The following is a 13,952-nucleotide window of genomic DNA, read 5'->3' as shown; positions in this document are numbered from 1 at the left end:
CATGCTTCCGACAGCCGCCTGGACTGGAGGTGGACGGCTGGCTAATCACTCTGAGCTCTCACTGAGGAAAGACTTTTGCCGGCCTTCACCGCGAGAGGGGCCGGGACGATGGACAAGGAAGGTACCAGAAACAGACAGAAAGTAGCCCGGGTCTGGACTTGGGGAAAGACCACCTCCCTGACGTGCAGCCACCCTCCCCCCCTGTGCCCTCAGCCTCCTGCACACGGCCAGGACCCCCTTGGCCTCCCCACGGGTCCACACCGCCTCACACTGGGGGCCAGCTTCAGACAGCCCAGGAGTGTCCCTCACCCTTCTCACAGCCAAGTCTCCTCCTTATGGGAACACCTTAGCCCCTGCCCCCTCCATGCAACTCCCGCCTCCTCCCCACCCCCACGCCTCCGGCCCTGGTCACCTCCTCCCACCCAATGGAGCTGGCCTACAGCCCGCCTGGGCGGTCAACCCCATGCCTCTGCTGCCCGTGACCAGTGACCAGTCCACACGGTCCCCCGCTCCTTGCCAGACGCTCCCTCACCGCCGTCGCTGAAGTCCCAGGCCAGGTGTCGCTTGAGGCGGCTGAGCGGGAGACTGTCCAGCCAGGCAGAGGCCGTGGAGGATGCAAAGCGACATCTCTGGGATGGCTGAAGGGCTCGAGCCAGCAGCAGAGAGCATGGGGGCTGAGTTGCGGACTGGGGTGGTGGGGGGAGATGGGCCGGGAGGGGCGGTGCCTGGGCTCCTTATTGGGTGCGCTGCAGGGAGACGGGTGCCTGTGCTGGTCTTTGCCCAGAGACTGGCTAGGAAGGGGTGGGGCATCCGTGTTCGGGGAAGTCTATATGCTATGGTAAGACATCTGCAGTCAGAAGCGATGCCCTGGCAGGTTCCCTGGGGACACTCAAGTCCAAATACTGGCTTTTCTGTGCAGCCCAAAGGCAGAAAGTAGCTGACCCCTTGGGGCCCTCCCTTATACATCAAGGCTCTGACCTCCAGAGGTGGGGTTTCATCTAGTGGATTCTTCCATACATACCCTGATGCAGTTCTTTTGGGCTTCTTGGTAGTTCTGCCTGTGGTAGCTCCATAATTTCATGTCAACTTGGAAGATATGTGTATGTGGGGGTGGAATCTAGCCGTTTATCAGGCCAGGCCTGATTATCAGGTGCCTCCTTGTGGGTGTTGCCTTCTCAATAAGCAGGGTCCTGCGAACCTCCTCCTTTCTCTTGGCCTTGCTGACCATGATGGCTGTCAGAGCCCTGGAGATGAATCCAACACCATTGGATCCACAGGCCTTTACACGCACCAGCCTGTGATGTTCCTGCATTCTGCATCACCGCATGTAGTTCTGTGAGTCTGAAGAGGGACTTATGGACTAGTATCAGACCTACAGACTTGAGTTGGACTGGGCGGAGCTGTTCTCTTGATATACAATTACTTCTTGATCGAAAACTTACACATAGATGGGTGTCACTGGGTTTATTCCTCTAGTCAACCTACCCTCACATGGCCTCTGCATCTACATTGGGGTTGTTTAATTTGGTGTGGGGCAGGATTGCAATTAAACCCCAAGGGAAAGGAAGACAGTTTGGCACTATCTAGTTAAAGCATACATTTTATTTTAAGAAGCATTGGATCCTTAAATAGTATAAAAGCCTGGGAACTCTATAATGTGTGCCATGCACCCTTCCCCAATGCTCCAATCACAATCTCCCAACATTTAGAATATGGTCGATAATTTAATCATAAATATACAGCTTTGTCATTATGAAAGTATAAAATAAGGTCTCAGTCCTGCTGACCATCATGCACCTGAGAAGAACCTGCAGAGACAGTTGCTTCCCAACATGGCCCTTTGGATAAAAGTGGAGACTCCTAGGCTGAAAGAGAGAGAGCGAGAGAGAAAGCAGAGGCCCTGGTGCTTTCCTGCCCCAATCAGGGAGAAGGGGCTCAGGTACGTGGAGATGCAGAGCTCATGACCCAGCTCTTAAGAAGGAAGACCCTCAGGGCAGGCGCTGGAGCAGCATCCTAACTAGGAGACCACTGCTGATGGGGTACAGTGTGAACAGCTGGGGGCATGGGTGGGGGCCTCAGGGGCTTTCCAGCTTAAAGAAGAGGGTGTCTGAGCTGCCAGGAGGGTAAGAAGCCTGAGGGCAGGTGTGGAGAGGGCTGGAGGGGACCAGATCCCAAGTCTCTGAGGAAGGCTGTCCTAACATCCCACCACCGCAAACCACAGAAGATGGCTCATTCCCACCTAGACATGCTTGGCTCTGGGGAAGAGGGACTGGCCAGGAGGGGCTGGCCTGGCCTCTTGGGTGAATGTGTTCTGAGTTCAAGGACAAGATCTTAAGGCCCAACCAAGTCCCAGCTGAGAGCCTCTCTCGGTGTGGCCATGCTACTAGTGTCCCTAGCCACGAGCCATAGCCTCCAGCCAGGTGCCCACCCGCGCAGAGCTGCAGCCTGGCCAGGGCTGGGGCTGGGGCTGGGGCCTGCCAGAGACACGGCCCACAGTCTTTCCATGGGGATGGCAGGCAGCTTCCAGGCAGGTTTGCAGGGCCCCCACTGCACAGCACTTCAGAGGCTCCTGGCCCTGCTCACCTCCTCTGGACAAGGGGCTGGAGGGCAAATTTTATGCCAGCCTCCTGGGAGGGGGGGAAAAGAGACCCACTGTTACAACCATCTGCTAAGAAGGGCACAGCTTCCCGTCCTTAGACTCTCCCGCACTGATGTGAGCACAACACACACACACACACACACACACACACACACACACACACACACACACACACGGCAGACTCTCTACATGTGTCAGGGGAGATGCTGCCAGTGACCAGGAGACCCCAGATTTGTCCTCGGATGGGGTGAATGGCAGAAGTTACAATATACCCTTCACAGAGGGCCAGCTGACAACTCAAGAGGGGGAAGCCCCTGCCTTCCCAGAGGAGCAGCAGCTCACTAGCCCTGGGGTAGGGCTTCACCTGGCTGGGGGCTGGGGCTTTCCAGGACCAGGCTTGGTGGGTGGAGCAGCAGGCACAGCAGCAGGCCTGTCAGGCCGGGAGGGAGCAGAGCCTCCAGCACCAGGCTTGGCAGGTGGTGTGGGTGGTGCAACAGGTGGTCTGCTGACCTGCAAAGAGGCAGACACAGTAAGGACAGAGGCTGCCTCCCCTGCCCTTACCTGGACACCACACCTTCCCAGGAGTGAAAGCTCACCACTGAGAAGCCACACTGGGTAGAACCAGCCATTCCTGGGCCATCTGGCCCCAACCTGCTTCAACCTCACTCTCATTCGGCTCTCCACCAGACCCAAGGCCAGAATGTGGGCCTTGGGAAACGCAAAAGCCCGTGATGACTAACAAGCCCCTGGGCCAGAGAGCTGGCATCCAGGATGAGGGCAAGGCCCCATCTGCATGGTCCACAGTCCCCATGCCCCCCACTGACCCTTGTCTGATTTGCCACCCTTCAACCACACCCGTCTGAGCCCTCTGCCTGTCAAAGCCAGTCCTATGACCACTCCAACACTTCACGTGAGTCTAGAGCTCCCAAAGGAAAGTGCAGAGGAAGACCACTAGTAAGCAGGTGCCCTGGGGAGCCTGGTCAGGGTCTGTCTCTGAGTTTCCCCCAAGTCACCACTTAGTCACAAGGCCAGCAGGTGTGGTCACAGACAGCATCAGCCACACCACAGCACGCCGGTGCTCTGCCAGCCAAGAGGTATTGGTTCAGTCCAACCCAAGCTGGGGGGCCAGGGGACATGGGGGATCCCCGCCTTCCCCATGTGCCTCCCAGCCACGGCCTATCTGTCATAAGCTTCTGGGTTGCCGTGAAGCAGAGAATGGTTCAGCTTCCAGCCTGAGAGGGAGCAGGAAGAAAGGCCTGGAGATCTACCTCCAATTGGCAGCCAGCAAGAATCCTGTGCACTGCACAGCCAGACCTGCAGTTCACCATGGGACTGCATGGCGCTGGGCAGCGCTTCCCTCCCTGACTCACACTCAGCCTGGGTTGGCGACCGACTGGATGGGGACCAACATCGCTGTGCAGACAAGAGGGGGTTGAGGGCTGCCAGACTGGGGTAGACCAGGGAGGCGAGGGTTCAGCATGGGGTCCTGGACCAGAGGACACCTGAGGAGCTCCTGGCGGGGTCGGTTCTGTGGCCTGACCAGCGCTAACGCCTTGGTGATGGGAAATGCTGGTGCTGGGGTATGGAAAGGCCGGCTAAGTGCATTTCTGAGATGGCAGCAGTGTGGCCCAGTAGATGCTCCACAAACTTAGGGAAAGCAGATGAATGCTAAGGCCCTGCTTTGGGTGGTCTCCCAGAGCCCCCCAGTAAACGGCAATTCCACCCACTCCCCTCCCAGGCTGCTCCCCTGGGTCCCTATACCCACCCCAGTGACGCAGTGAGGACAGCCAGAGGAGGCTGTCAGAACCACCAGCTGGGCCCAGGCGCAGGCAGCTGGAAGCCGGGCCAGGCCCTGCAGGAGAAAGCCCAGGCTCTTCCTACAGCCCCAGTGTAGGAAGGAGCCAGGCTGGGGGCCCAGAGGGGCCAGCCCACTATCCACACCCCGCCCAGAGAGCCGCCCACCCATTGGAGGCATCTCCTGCAGGCCAGGCTGGGCCACAGCATTGTCTGGGACACGGGGCCTAAGGACTGGGAAGTGGGGCTGGCCAGTGGTGTCCATTCTGCCCTGTCTCTGGGGATTAGCAAGGGGTTAGCCCATGGGGAGGAGTAGGGGCTGGTGCCCTGGCTTCCGGGGGAAGTGCTGGGGAGGGGGTCTCCTGATGAAGTCAAACCTGGTCAAGGCTTCTGTGATTCACATTTGAGGGAGATCTTCTCTGAACCCCCAAAGCCCTACAACCCAAAGGGGCATTAGGCTGGGCTTCCAGGCCTTTGGGGCCCAGCCCCTGCCCCAGGTGTCTACCTAGTGTGCGTGGTGTGTGTGTGTCCCAGAAGCCTCTTACCTGCCTGGGCTTCTGCTTTGCAAGGGGCTTGACAGGAGGGTCGGGCCTGAGCTGCTGAGAGAGAGCAGGGTCACACCCCTCGAGGCGCCCATGCCCCTCCTTGGCCCCCAGCCAGACCCTCCCAGCAGCCTCCATGTGGCTGCAGGGCTGTCGTCGAGGTCCCTGAAGTAGTAGTCTTCCACAAGGGCCATACCCAGCTCTAAACCCTACCCCCGGGGATGGGCAGTCCCCCTGGCTGCCCCCAGTCCCACCTTCCTGCCCCACTCACCTGCTCTGGTTCTGACCCGGAGCACACGGGGACCGGGAAGGGCTGGCTAGATGCAGCAGCAGAGGGCTGAAGGGAAGGGGGGACCATGAATGCACCTTTCAGAGCTGGGACCCCTGGACAGCAGGGGTGGGGGGGGGAGACCTGGGGGATGGTGCCCTCCCCCATACTCCCTAAGGCCCAGCACTCAGTTGTGAGGTCCCTGTTCCCCTACACAGGGGAGGAGAACCAGCCATGTGTGCACACTGTGGGGGGTCTGCCTCGGCCTTCAAGGCTTCCTAGGGAAGGGGAGCACATGTGTAGAACCTTGGGGGTTGGACCCTGTGACCTCTCCTGGGCTCCCTGGGGGCATGGTACTTACAAGTGGGGGTGGCTGCTTAGGGGTTCCCGTGGGAGCTGAGGCTCTGGAGGCCTGGGGGGTGGAGGCCCCCTTTGCGGGGCCCTCAGCCCCCTGCTTCTTCCCTAGCACAGCCCCATCGCTGTTGCCGCCGCCACCGCCCTGGTGTAAGCTGGTATTCAGGTACCCCATGGGGACCTTGGGGGCCGCGCTCCTGCTGCCGCTGCCGCCGCCGCTGCCACCGCCCTGGTGTAAGCTGGTATTCAGGTACCCCATGGGGACCTTGGGGGCCGCGCTCCTGCTGCCGCTGCCGCCGCCGCTGCCACCGCCCTGGTGTAAGCTGGTATTCAGGTACCCCATGGGGACCTTGGGGGCCGCGCTCCTGCTGCCGCTGCCGCCGCCGCCGCCACTGCCCTGGTGTAAACTGGTGTTGACGTGCCCCGTGGGGGCCTTGGGGGCTGCAGTCCCGCCACTGCCCTGGTGGAAGCCGGTGTTCACGTGCCCCACCGGGGCCTTGGGGGCTGCAGTCCCGCCACTGCCCTGGTGTAAGTTGGTGTTGACGTGCCCCACGGGGGCCTTGGAGGCTGCGATCCTGCCACCCTGGTGGAAGCCAGGATTCGAGTGTGCCAGGGGGGCCTTGGGGGCTGCGTTCCTGCGGAAAGACCACAGTGAGGTCAGTGGGATCCTTGCCTCTGTGGCCCAGGCTGCACCACAAGGGACAAGGGGCAGGGAGTGAAGGTCATTCCTCAGGCACTCTCGCCAGGGGGACCTGGGAGATGCAGGGGGCGGGTTAGGGCAGCCTAGCACCCCTCACGGACACATGGACTAGGGTCAGGCATGCCCTCACGGGGACACGGACTGGGACCAGGCATGTGCCGATGTAAGCCCACATGCCAGCACCTCAGGGACATGTGGGAACGGTGCTTGTTTCATGTGGTGGGCGTGGGGCTTCACCTGCCTCCCAGCAAGATGCAGGAAAGCCCACCCTTAGCCATGTGGCGGCTGTGACTTGTTGGGACTGAGTCTCTGCCGATGTGGGCAGTTAGACCATCAGGAGGACACTCCACAGCTGGGCAGTCCAACCCTCACCGCAGGCAGATGAGGTCACCTGGGAATAGCAGCCATGTGACAGCAGAGGGCACACAGCTGCCAGAGGCAGGGTTCTGCCCGTGTGCCAACAGTGCATCTCCACTCCCTGCTGCTGGCCTCTGCTCTTAGAGCACCTGGCTCCTGGTACCCAGTTCAAGCCACTTCTAGGAACGAGGGCAAGGCCTGTCCTCTGGGGCCAGAGGGGCCGTGGGCCTGGGCGTCGTGCCACAGAGGGGCAGACACAAGCAGTCCAGAGAGGGCAGCCTTCTGCTCCATGGCAGTGCCAACCATGATGCCCATGTCCACACACGCTGTTGACCACACATCTACACACACATGTCCACAGATGCAGCACACTGATACCCTACATGTCCACACACGCACACACATACATGCGCACATAGGCGTGCACACACACACACACACACAGGCACACCCACGCAGTGTAAGGGTGCTTACTTGTGCATGAGGTAGTAGACAAAGGCTGCTCCCAGCAGGAGCAAGGCCAGCAACAGTATCACCATGCCCACCACGGCCCCCGAGGACAGGCCCCCAGATGCAGACACTGCTGGGGACACAATGGACTGGCGTCAAATGAGCTGTGGCACCAGGGGGGCTCTTGGGAAGCAGCTCCTCCCCAAGGCCCTGGGCCTAGTCCCATGGCTCAGCCATCACACAGACCCCACCTGCCTGAGTCCCTCTGAGCTCGGTGCTGACCCCCAAGACAGCCTGCTGCTGAGACTGCCTCCTGGGAGCTGGCAGCAGCACCCCGGCTGGGCCCTGCCCTGGACCCCACCAATAGCAGACATGGCTATTGTTACACCAGTGCTCCCCTGGTAGCAGGCCCCAGGCCCCTGGTGGTGCGGATACGTCTAGAAGAGCCCTTGGAGGCGCTGGGGGTGACCACTGGGAAGGAAGACAGTCATGAGGTGGGCTGTACGGGCAGGGGGCGGGGACACACAGAGGGCTGCACTAGGAGCCCTGGTCTGACCCAGCACACCCACCCTGGCCTCTCCCACACATGCCCACCACATGGGGCTGAAGCAGGGTTTGTGATTCTTGCCTCTCCCGGGAGCTTGGGGCAGGAACACTGTGGGGGCCATAGAGCCTATCTCTAATAGCACCCAAGCCCTGTTCCCCGGCTGCCAGTGGTCAGGCAGAGCCCAGGCAAGTCCCCATGCCGTGGGGCCCCCAGGCCTTACCTGTGTGCACGCCAGACTTGGGCTTCATGCATTTGGGGGGCACCCAGCCTGGTTGGCAATGACACTTGTTCTTGTGGTTGCATACCTGGAGTGACAGAGGCTCGGTGGGCAGCACAAGCCCTGGGGGGCCCCAGGGTATCAGTGCCCTCAGCACTGCCCCCACCTGCAGACCTAAGCCTCTCCCCCAGACAAGCTCTTGCTCATCCTCGGGGACCGAGTACCCCACACCTCAAAGAGGGTCTCTGGCCCGCAGACTCACCCACCCTACCCCCCACCAACAGCTCTGCCTGCCCAAGGTGGAGGGCAGCTCGCCCAGGCAGGCACTGAGGGGGGATGTACACTGGGGAATGAGCAGGGTGGCGGGGTGGGCTGAAAAGGGGCCTCCCGTGAGTACATGCATGTGGCCCATGCCAGTGCCCATGTATATGGAGGTGCATGCATGGTATACGCATGTGTGGTGTAGGCAAGGGCAGTGTGTGACCATGTGTGTGCATGTGTAGTGTCTGTGCCCAGGCAGGGGCATGGCATGTCTGCATGTGCACATGCTCTGTGCATGTGTGTAGTGTGTGCGCGCGCTGTGTGTGGCTGCCTGGGCTGCGGTGGGAACATTCAAAACTGAGCAGTGGTGGGCGGCGCTGGGCTATTTTCAGGTGTGAGGGCCAAGGTGCCAAGCCTAGGACCAAGCACTTGCCCCTTGTGCCTGAGGCTGGCCTCTACCCTCTGTCCACCCCACTGTGTCCTGGGCTCCCACGTACCCCGTGGCCATTGCACTTGGCAGAGCAGTTTTCCGCCCTGTACACCTGGAGGTCCTGGCAGCTTCCTTTCCAGCAGACCTGGAGGGGTGGGTGACCTCAGGCTGGTGCCGCGCCGGGGGCCAAGGCTCAGCGCTGGTCCCAGGCCCTTGAAGCACTGAGCCGGCCCCTGGAGTGGTAGGCCCTGCACTCACCTTGCCCTGACCACACTTGGTGCCCACAGGCACCGTCTCGTAGGCCTTGTGGTCCTCCATGAGGAGTGCCTGGCAGGGGCCAGAAGAGGGACTCAGGATGCAGGAGGTCCGCACCGTGGGCTTCTGGCCACCTCTACAGAACAGGACTCCACAGCGTTTGGCCCTGTGTACACAGGGGTGTGGGCCCTGCTCAGCGGGACAGGGCCATAGCAGGAGGGGCAGGGCCCTTGGTTATCCATCCTCCTACCCCCGCCAAGTGTCTCCCTGCCCACCCATGTGGGGGCTGGCGGGACACACACACACACACACACACACACACACACACACTGCACATGAGTCATGGGTGGACACTCACTGGCCGGGAAGGGCCTGGCAGTTGATTGAGACTTCGAAGGTGAAGCAGACATCCGCAGCTTCCTGGGCACCTGCAGGGGCAGGGCAGGTGAGTGGAGCAGGGCCAGGTGCACCAGTGGGGGCTGTGGCCACCCCCTTGCCTCACCTGTTCCCCACAGTTGGCTGCAAGCCGAGCGGAGCGTCGGGCAGAGCCCATTGTAGCAGTAGCCTCCGGGGCAGGGGCTGCCGTTCTCCTGGAAGTCGTCCTCAGGGCACTCGGGTCGCTGCCCGTCACAGTGCTCTGCCAGGTCACAGGTGTCCTTGGCAGAGCGGCACAACACCCCGGCTGGTTTCACCTGCCGGGCCCAAGTAGAGCCTGAGCCCAGCAGCTCACCGTGTTGCCACTGCCAGTCCCTGAGGCTGGGCCTCGGCTGTGGGTGGGGCCCGAGGTGCAGAGCCCCAGCTCACCTTGCACTGGTCACAGCAGGCGCCGCGGGCACACTTGGCCCCCTTAGCGATCAGGCAGGTTGTGGCGTTACAACAGCGGTTCTGGCACTCCTGCGAGGGGAAGGTAGGGGGATCATCCACAGAAGCCCCTCAGGGCCTGTCCAGGGCCTGCAGGCTAAGGTGTCTGGGGCCTACACCCGAGGGTGTCTGACACCTTCTTCTAAGGCCAGCCTGCCTCTGCTCAGCCCCTGCCCCAAGGGCTGGTCCCCATGATCCCCTTCCCCAGGGCCATTTGTCCTATGCTCAGTCCCACCGGTGACCCCTCTCCTAAGATGCTTTCCTCAAGACCCCCTCCCCCAGGAGACCTCCCCAGGGGTCCCTGGCCCCCCTCTGCTCCACACAGCAGCAGGTGGGGTCTGCAGGCCAACCTGGGGCGAGCCGCAGTCACACTGCTCCCCACGCTCCAGAAGCTTGTTTCCGCAAACAGGGTCGCTGACCAGACGGCTGGTGTCCAGTTCGCCTAGCACACAGGCCGTTTGGGGCGTCTCCACAAAGGACTGCAGGGCCATGCGGCTGCACTCGCTGAACAGTGTGGGGAACTTCTGGCTGAATGGGGGTGGGGTGGGAGGAGTCGGCGTCAGGTAGGGACTGGCCAGCATGCCTCCCAGTCTGCGTGCCAGTAGGACTCACCCGAGGCTGGCTGCCATCACACAGCCGCCGTCCACCCGCGGCACTGGGCAGTAGCAGTTATCGACGTTGTCATCATGGTCCATGGCCAGGTTGTGTCCCATCTCGTGGGCGATGGTGGACGCCACCCCAAGGGGGCTTTTGTTATGGTCCTGGGGGGCACTGAGCTCACTCGCCGCCTGGGGGCCTACCCAGCCCCTACTCCTATGACCCTCGGCTCAGACAGAACTCCAGTCCTCAGCCCCCCCTGCTCCTACAATGCCTTTCACCAGACAGGGACGCAGCCCTGCAAGAGAGCCTGTCCCCTGGGCTGGTTTCAAACCTGGCCATCCCACTCCCGCCCAGGCCGGGGTCTCCCTGCTGACTTGGTTCACGCCGGCTGACAGCGTCCGGGTACACATGGAAGCTACATTGGCCAGGCCCAGTGTGATGCCATCGAAGTCGATTCCCCTGGAACAATCCACGTCCAAATGAGTGGGGCTCCCCTCAGCCACCGACACCGCTTTCTGCTGCATCCCAGCTCCCCAAACCAATTGCACGCCAAGCCCCTCCCCAGTCCTGCACTGTCTCCCTCGTCCCTGTCATGCTTCTTCCCAGCCCAGCCCGTCCCTGCAGTCTGGGGTCCAGCCTTCACGGCCCCTCACGTGATGAGCTGTGCATTGTCGTGGGTGTGCAGTGACACCAGGTGATTGGTCCGCCACGCCTGGAAGTTATCGAGCGTGACCTGGGGATTGGAGCTGACCAAGATCTTGTCACTGCTCCACATCTGCAGGCCCACCAGGCCCACACGGAAGTTGAGTGGCTGGTACAGCTGTGGGAGGGGAAGGCTGCTGTCAGTTGGACTGCTGAGTCCTGGGGGAGTCTGCAGGTGTGCCAACCAGCAGGGCCAGAGCCCACAGTCTCACGCCTACCCCCATTTGCTCCCAGGGGCTTCTCCCACCCCCTAAACACTGGTTTCCCCAGGATGGCCCCTGGGGTGTGTGGCTTGAACATAGCGGGCAGGCCCACCTTGTCCACGTGGTTCACCACCTCCATCACCCGCCGACGCAGGACCTGCTGGTCCGGGTACAGCTGGGACTGGAGCAGAGAGACCCCTCAGACCAGAGAAGCCACTGCCTGGGCCACTGCCCCAGCCCTATCCCCTGGCCCCTACCCTTACCTCCAGGCTGTCGGTGACCACGTACATCTCCACATGGCGGGGCTTTGAGGACGGTGGCCGATTCTGCAAGGGACCAAGAGCAGTGAGCCTCACAGTCACTGTGCCCACCTCAGCTTGCTCCCACCTTCTGAAGCTGCCCCATCCCAGGCCAGGGCACCAGGGCTTGGGGTGGGGGGGGGAGCGCCCACCCGGGGTCGGTAGGCTGCGGCGATCCTCGGGCCCAGGATGCGCTCCAGCTTGGCGTTGCTGACACCGCAGGTGCCCAGCTTATCCTTCAGGTGCTGCCACTGGTAGAGAGCGTGCTGGCCCTCCTCTACCCCGTCCAGGGGCTCAATCAGGTGCACTGCCCTGCTGGCTCGGAAAAAGCCCCTGGGGGTGGGGGCACCGATGCAGATTCGGTGAACCTCCCTACTGGGATGGGGGAGTGGAGGGGGGGGTCCCTGGACCAGTGACTCCAGGTATCTGCCCCTCGCCTCTGCCTCATTCTCTCTCTGCAGATGTGGAGGGCAAGGGCAGGCACTCACCTGAGGCCCTCACAGGTGCTGATGCTGGCGACAGAGCTCTGGTGGCCTTCCACATGTCCCTGGTAGAGGCAATGGTCCTGCCATGCGCAGGGCGGAGAGTGGCTGTGTCTTGGCCAGTCCCTGCTCCTCCCCCTCCCCTGCCCCACCTCAGGGCGATGCCCAGGCCATACCTGCCTTCCTAGGTGTTCCACCACCTCGGAACCATTGGCAGCGGTGTATGTCTCTGTGTACCTGGCACTCAGCAGTTCTCTGGAAGAGCCATTGGGAGGTCCTGGACTGCCTGCTGCCCTTGGCCAAGGCCCTCCGTGATGGGAGGCTGGGGGCAGGGTCCAGGAGGCTGTGGGCTAGGGCTCTCCAGGTGGGTGCAGCCAGCATGCTCACCTGTTTTTCCGTAGGTGCAGGGTGAAGTTGTGTCCTCCACCTCCAAGGAGGTAGCTCACGCTCTCAGGGTAGGGACTCTGGGAACAGAGACCTGGTCAACTGCCTGCCTGGAGGCCTCTGACCTCTGAGGGGCTGCCCCATGGGGAGCAATACAGCCTGCAGCCAGGGGTCATGTGGGGCTGAACCTCCTTGGACAGAGAAGGTAGAGCTCCAATCAGCAGGCCTCAGTTTACCTATTTATCCACTGCACAGCCAGTCAGTATCTGTCACCCCCTTCCCAGAAGCACCCGTCTTTCCCAGGGCCCACAGTTAGGATGGACTTGCCCACCATCCCATGGGTGCCCTGCACACACAGTCCACGTCCATACATGTACACACACTTAAATGATCCATGTCCATACACCTACACACATCACACAGTCCACATACATACATGTGTATACACACACTCACTCCAGATTTAGGAACCATCCCCAGAGCACCCCACCAGGCATTCTTGGTTCCCCAAACGAGCAGAGACACACTACCGTTTGCTCTTGGTTCCCCAGCTCACCCGGGGATCCCCGCCCAGCCCCACCTCCCCAAGGAAGGTGCGTCAAGGCTGACTCACAGCGGCCGGGTGAGCTGTCCACAGCTGTTAGAAGAATTTGGTAGACCAGCAGTGGCAAATGAAACATGGGTGTGGCATCTGAGCCTACCTGTCCCTGCCTGCGGGCTGACCTTGCCACCAGCCACCAAGAGAGCTTCTCCACAGGCGCCCACAGCCTCAGGGCAGATACTCAGGCCCCATAGGTGGCCAAGCTCTGCCCTCAGGAGGAAGGAAGGGGAGGCCACACCCAACAGCAAAGATAGGCCCTCCAGGCCGGCTGGCAAGGCTAAGGTCACCCAGAGCTCCTCTACCCACAGGGACACCAGGCCTGGAGACCAAGGAGGTCCTGGCTGTATGGCGCCCACCCAAGACTTACCCAGTGGGAGGGCAGGGCCCGGCGGGCTCGGGGGGTTGCCAGGCGCTGGGACCACACTACCTGAAACTGCTCCACATGAGGCAGGGAGGGACCCGAGACCATCACTGTGGAGGTGGGGGTGGGTGGGAATAGGTGAGACATGGGCTCTCCTGTCCTTGGACACTGCCCACCTCACCCCATGCCCCACCACCATGGATGGGTAGCTCAGAGGCCAGCAGCTCAGGTGTCGCCAACCTTCCCCCTACTGTGTGCATCCCCAATGACTCTGACCACAGGCCAGGGGGAGGAGGTATTTAGGTTTGCCAACATCATCCACCTCAGTCTGTCCTGTAGCTGGAACCCAAGTCCAGCTACAGATCGGAGATCTTGGTAAGACATCGCCCACTGAGAGGAAGGCAGGGTACAGGGAGGGAGGGTTTCAGAGACACTGCTGGGGGGGTAACCCTAAAGGTTAGATAAAGGTCACTAGGAAGGGCCCCCTTTCGCGCCCTCATCGAACCACCCCCTTGCCTCCACCAGTCTGGGGTTGGGGCATCACAAAGCCCCACCTGGAGGGGCCCAAAGGGAGTGTAAGCGGTGGCTGGTCCTCCCTGCCTGGAGACCAAGACCCCCAAGTGTCCCCTGGTTCCAAGGCACGATTCGTCTGTTTCCACTACTCTGCGGGCCCCTTGGGTCCCGG

The 13,952-nt window shown here is 61.5% G+C and overlaps 1 protein-coding gene across 1 annotated transcript in view; it reads right to left on the bottom strand.

Moving 5' to 3' along the window:
* Positions 1 to 1,582: 1,582 nt before the first annotated feature.
* ADAM8 (ADAM metallopeptidase domain 8) overlaps positions 1,583 to 13,952 on the bottom strand; it is a 12,631-nt gene continuing 261 nt past the window's right edge. Inside the window, exons 2-24 of the mRNA XM_045291631.1 lie at positions 13,274 to 13,377; positions 12,309 to 12,385; positions 12,098 to 12,176; positions 11,928 to 12,004; positions 11,592 to 11,772; positions 11,404 to 11,466; positions 11,253 to 11,321; positions 10,889 to 11,055; positions 10,610 to 10,694; positions 10,248 to 10,396; positions 9,986 to 10,163; positions 9,579 to 9,668; positions 9,277 to 9,466; positions 9,133 to 9,202; positions 8,778 to 8,940; positions 8,587 to 8,664; positions 7,832 to 7,916; positions 7,089 to 7,197; positions 5,565 to 6,192; positions 5,207 to 5,272; positions 4,939 to 4,992; positions 2,964 to 3,109; positions 1,583 to 2,627 (exon numbers count right to left, since the gene is read on the bottom strand). Coding sequence (XP_045147566.1) covers positions 2,615 to 2,627; positions 2,964 to 3,109; positions 4,939 to 4,992; positions 5,207 to 5,272; positions 5,565 to 6,192; positions 7,089 to 7,197; positions 7,832 to 7,916; positions 8,587 to 8,664; positions 8,778 to 8,940; positions 9,133 to 9,202; positions 9,277 to 9,466; positions 9,579 to 9,668; positions 9,986 to 10,163; positions 10,248 to 10,396; positions 10,610 to 10,694; positions 10,889 to 11,055; positions 11,253 to 11,321; positions 11,404 to 11,466; positions 11,592 to 11,772; positions 11,928 to 12,004; positions 12,098 to 12,176; positions 12,309 to 12,385; positions 13,274 to 13,377 — 2,921 coding nt within the window. The 3' untranslated portion in view covers positions 1,583 to 2,614. The remainder of the gene's footprint in view (positions 2,628 to 2,963; positions 3,110 to 4,938; positions 4,993 to 5,206; positions 5,273 to 5,564; positions 6,193 to 7,088; positions 7,198 to 7,831; positions 7,917 to 8,586; positions 8,665 to 8,777; positions 8,941 to 9,132; positions 9,203 to 9,276; positions 9,467 to 9,578; positions 9,669 to 9,985; positions 10,164 to 10,247; positions 10,397 to 10,609; positions 10,695 to 10,888; positions 11,056 to 11,252; positions 11,322 to 11,403; positions 11,467 to 11,591; positions 11,773 to 11,927; positions 12,005 to 12,097; positions 12,177 to 12,308; positions 12,386 to 13,273; positions 13,378 to 13,952) is intronic.

This window comes from Echinops telfairi, unplaced genomic scaffold (genome assembly GCF_000313985.2).
Source record: "Echinops telfairi isolate 266 unplaced genomic scaffold, ASM31398v2 ScPeMD7_70;HRSCAF=299, whole genome shotgun sequence".
NCBI classification, from domain to species: Eukaryota; Metazoa; Chordata; class Mammalia; order Afrosoricida; family Tenrecidae; genus Echinops; species Echinops telfairi.
This window is presented reverse-complemented; position numbering and strand designations above follow the sequence as displayed.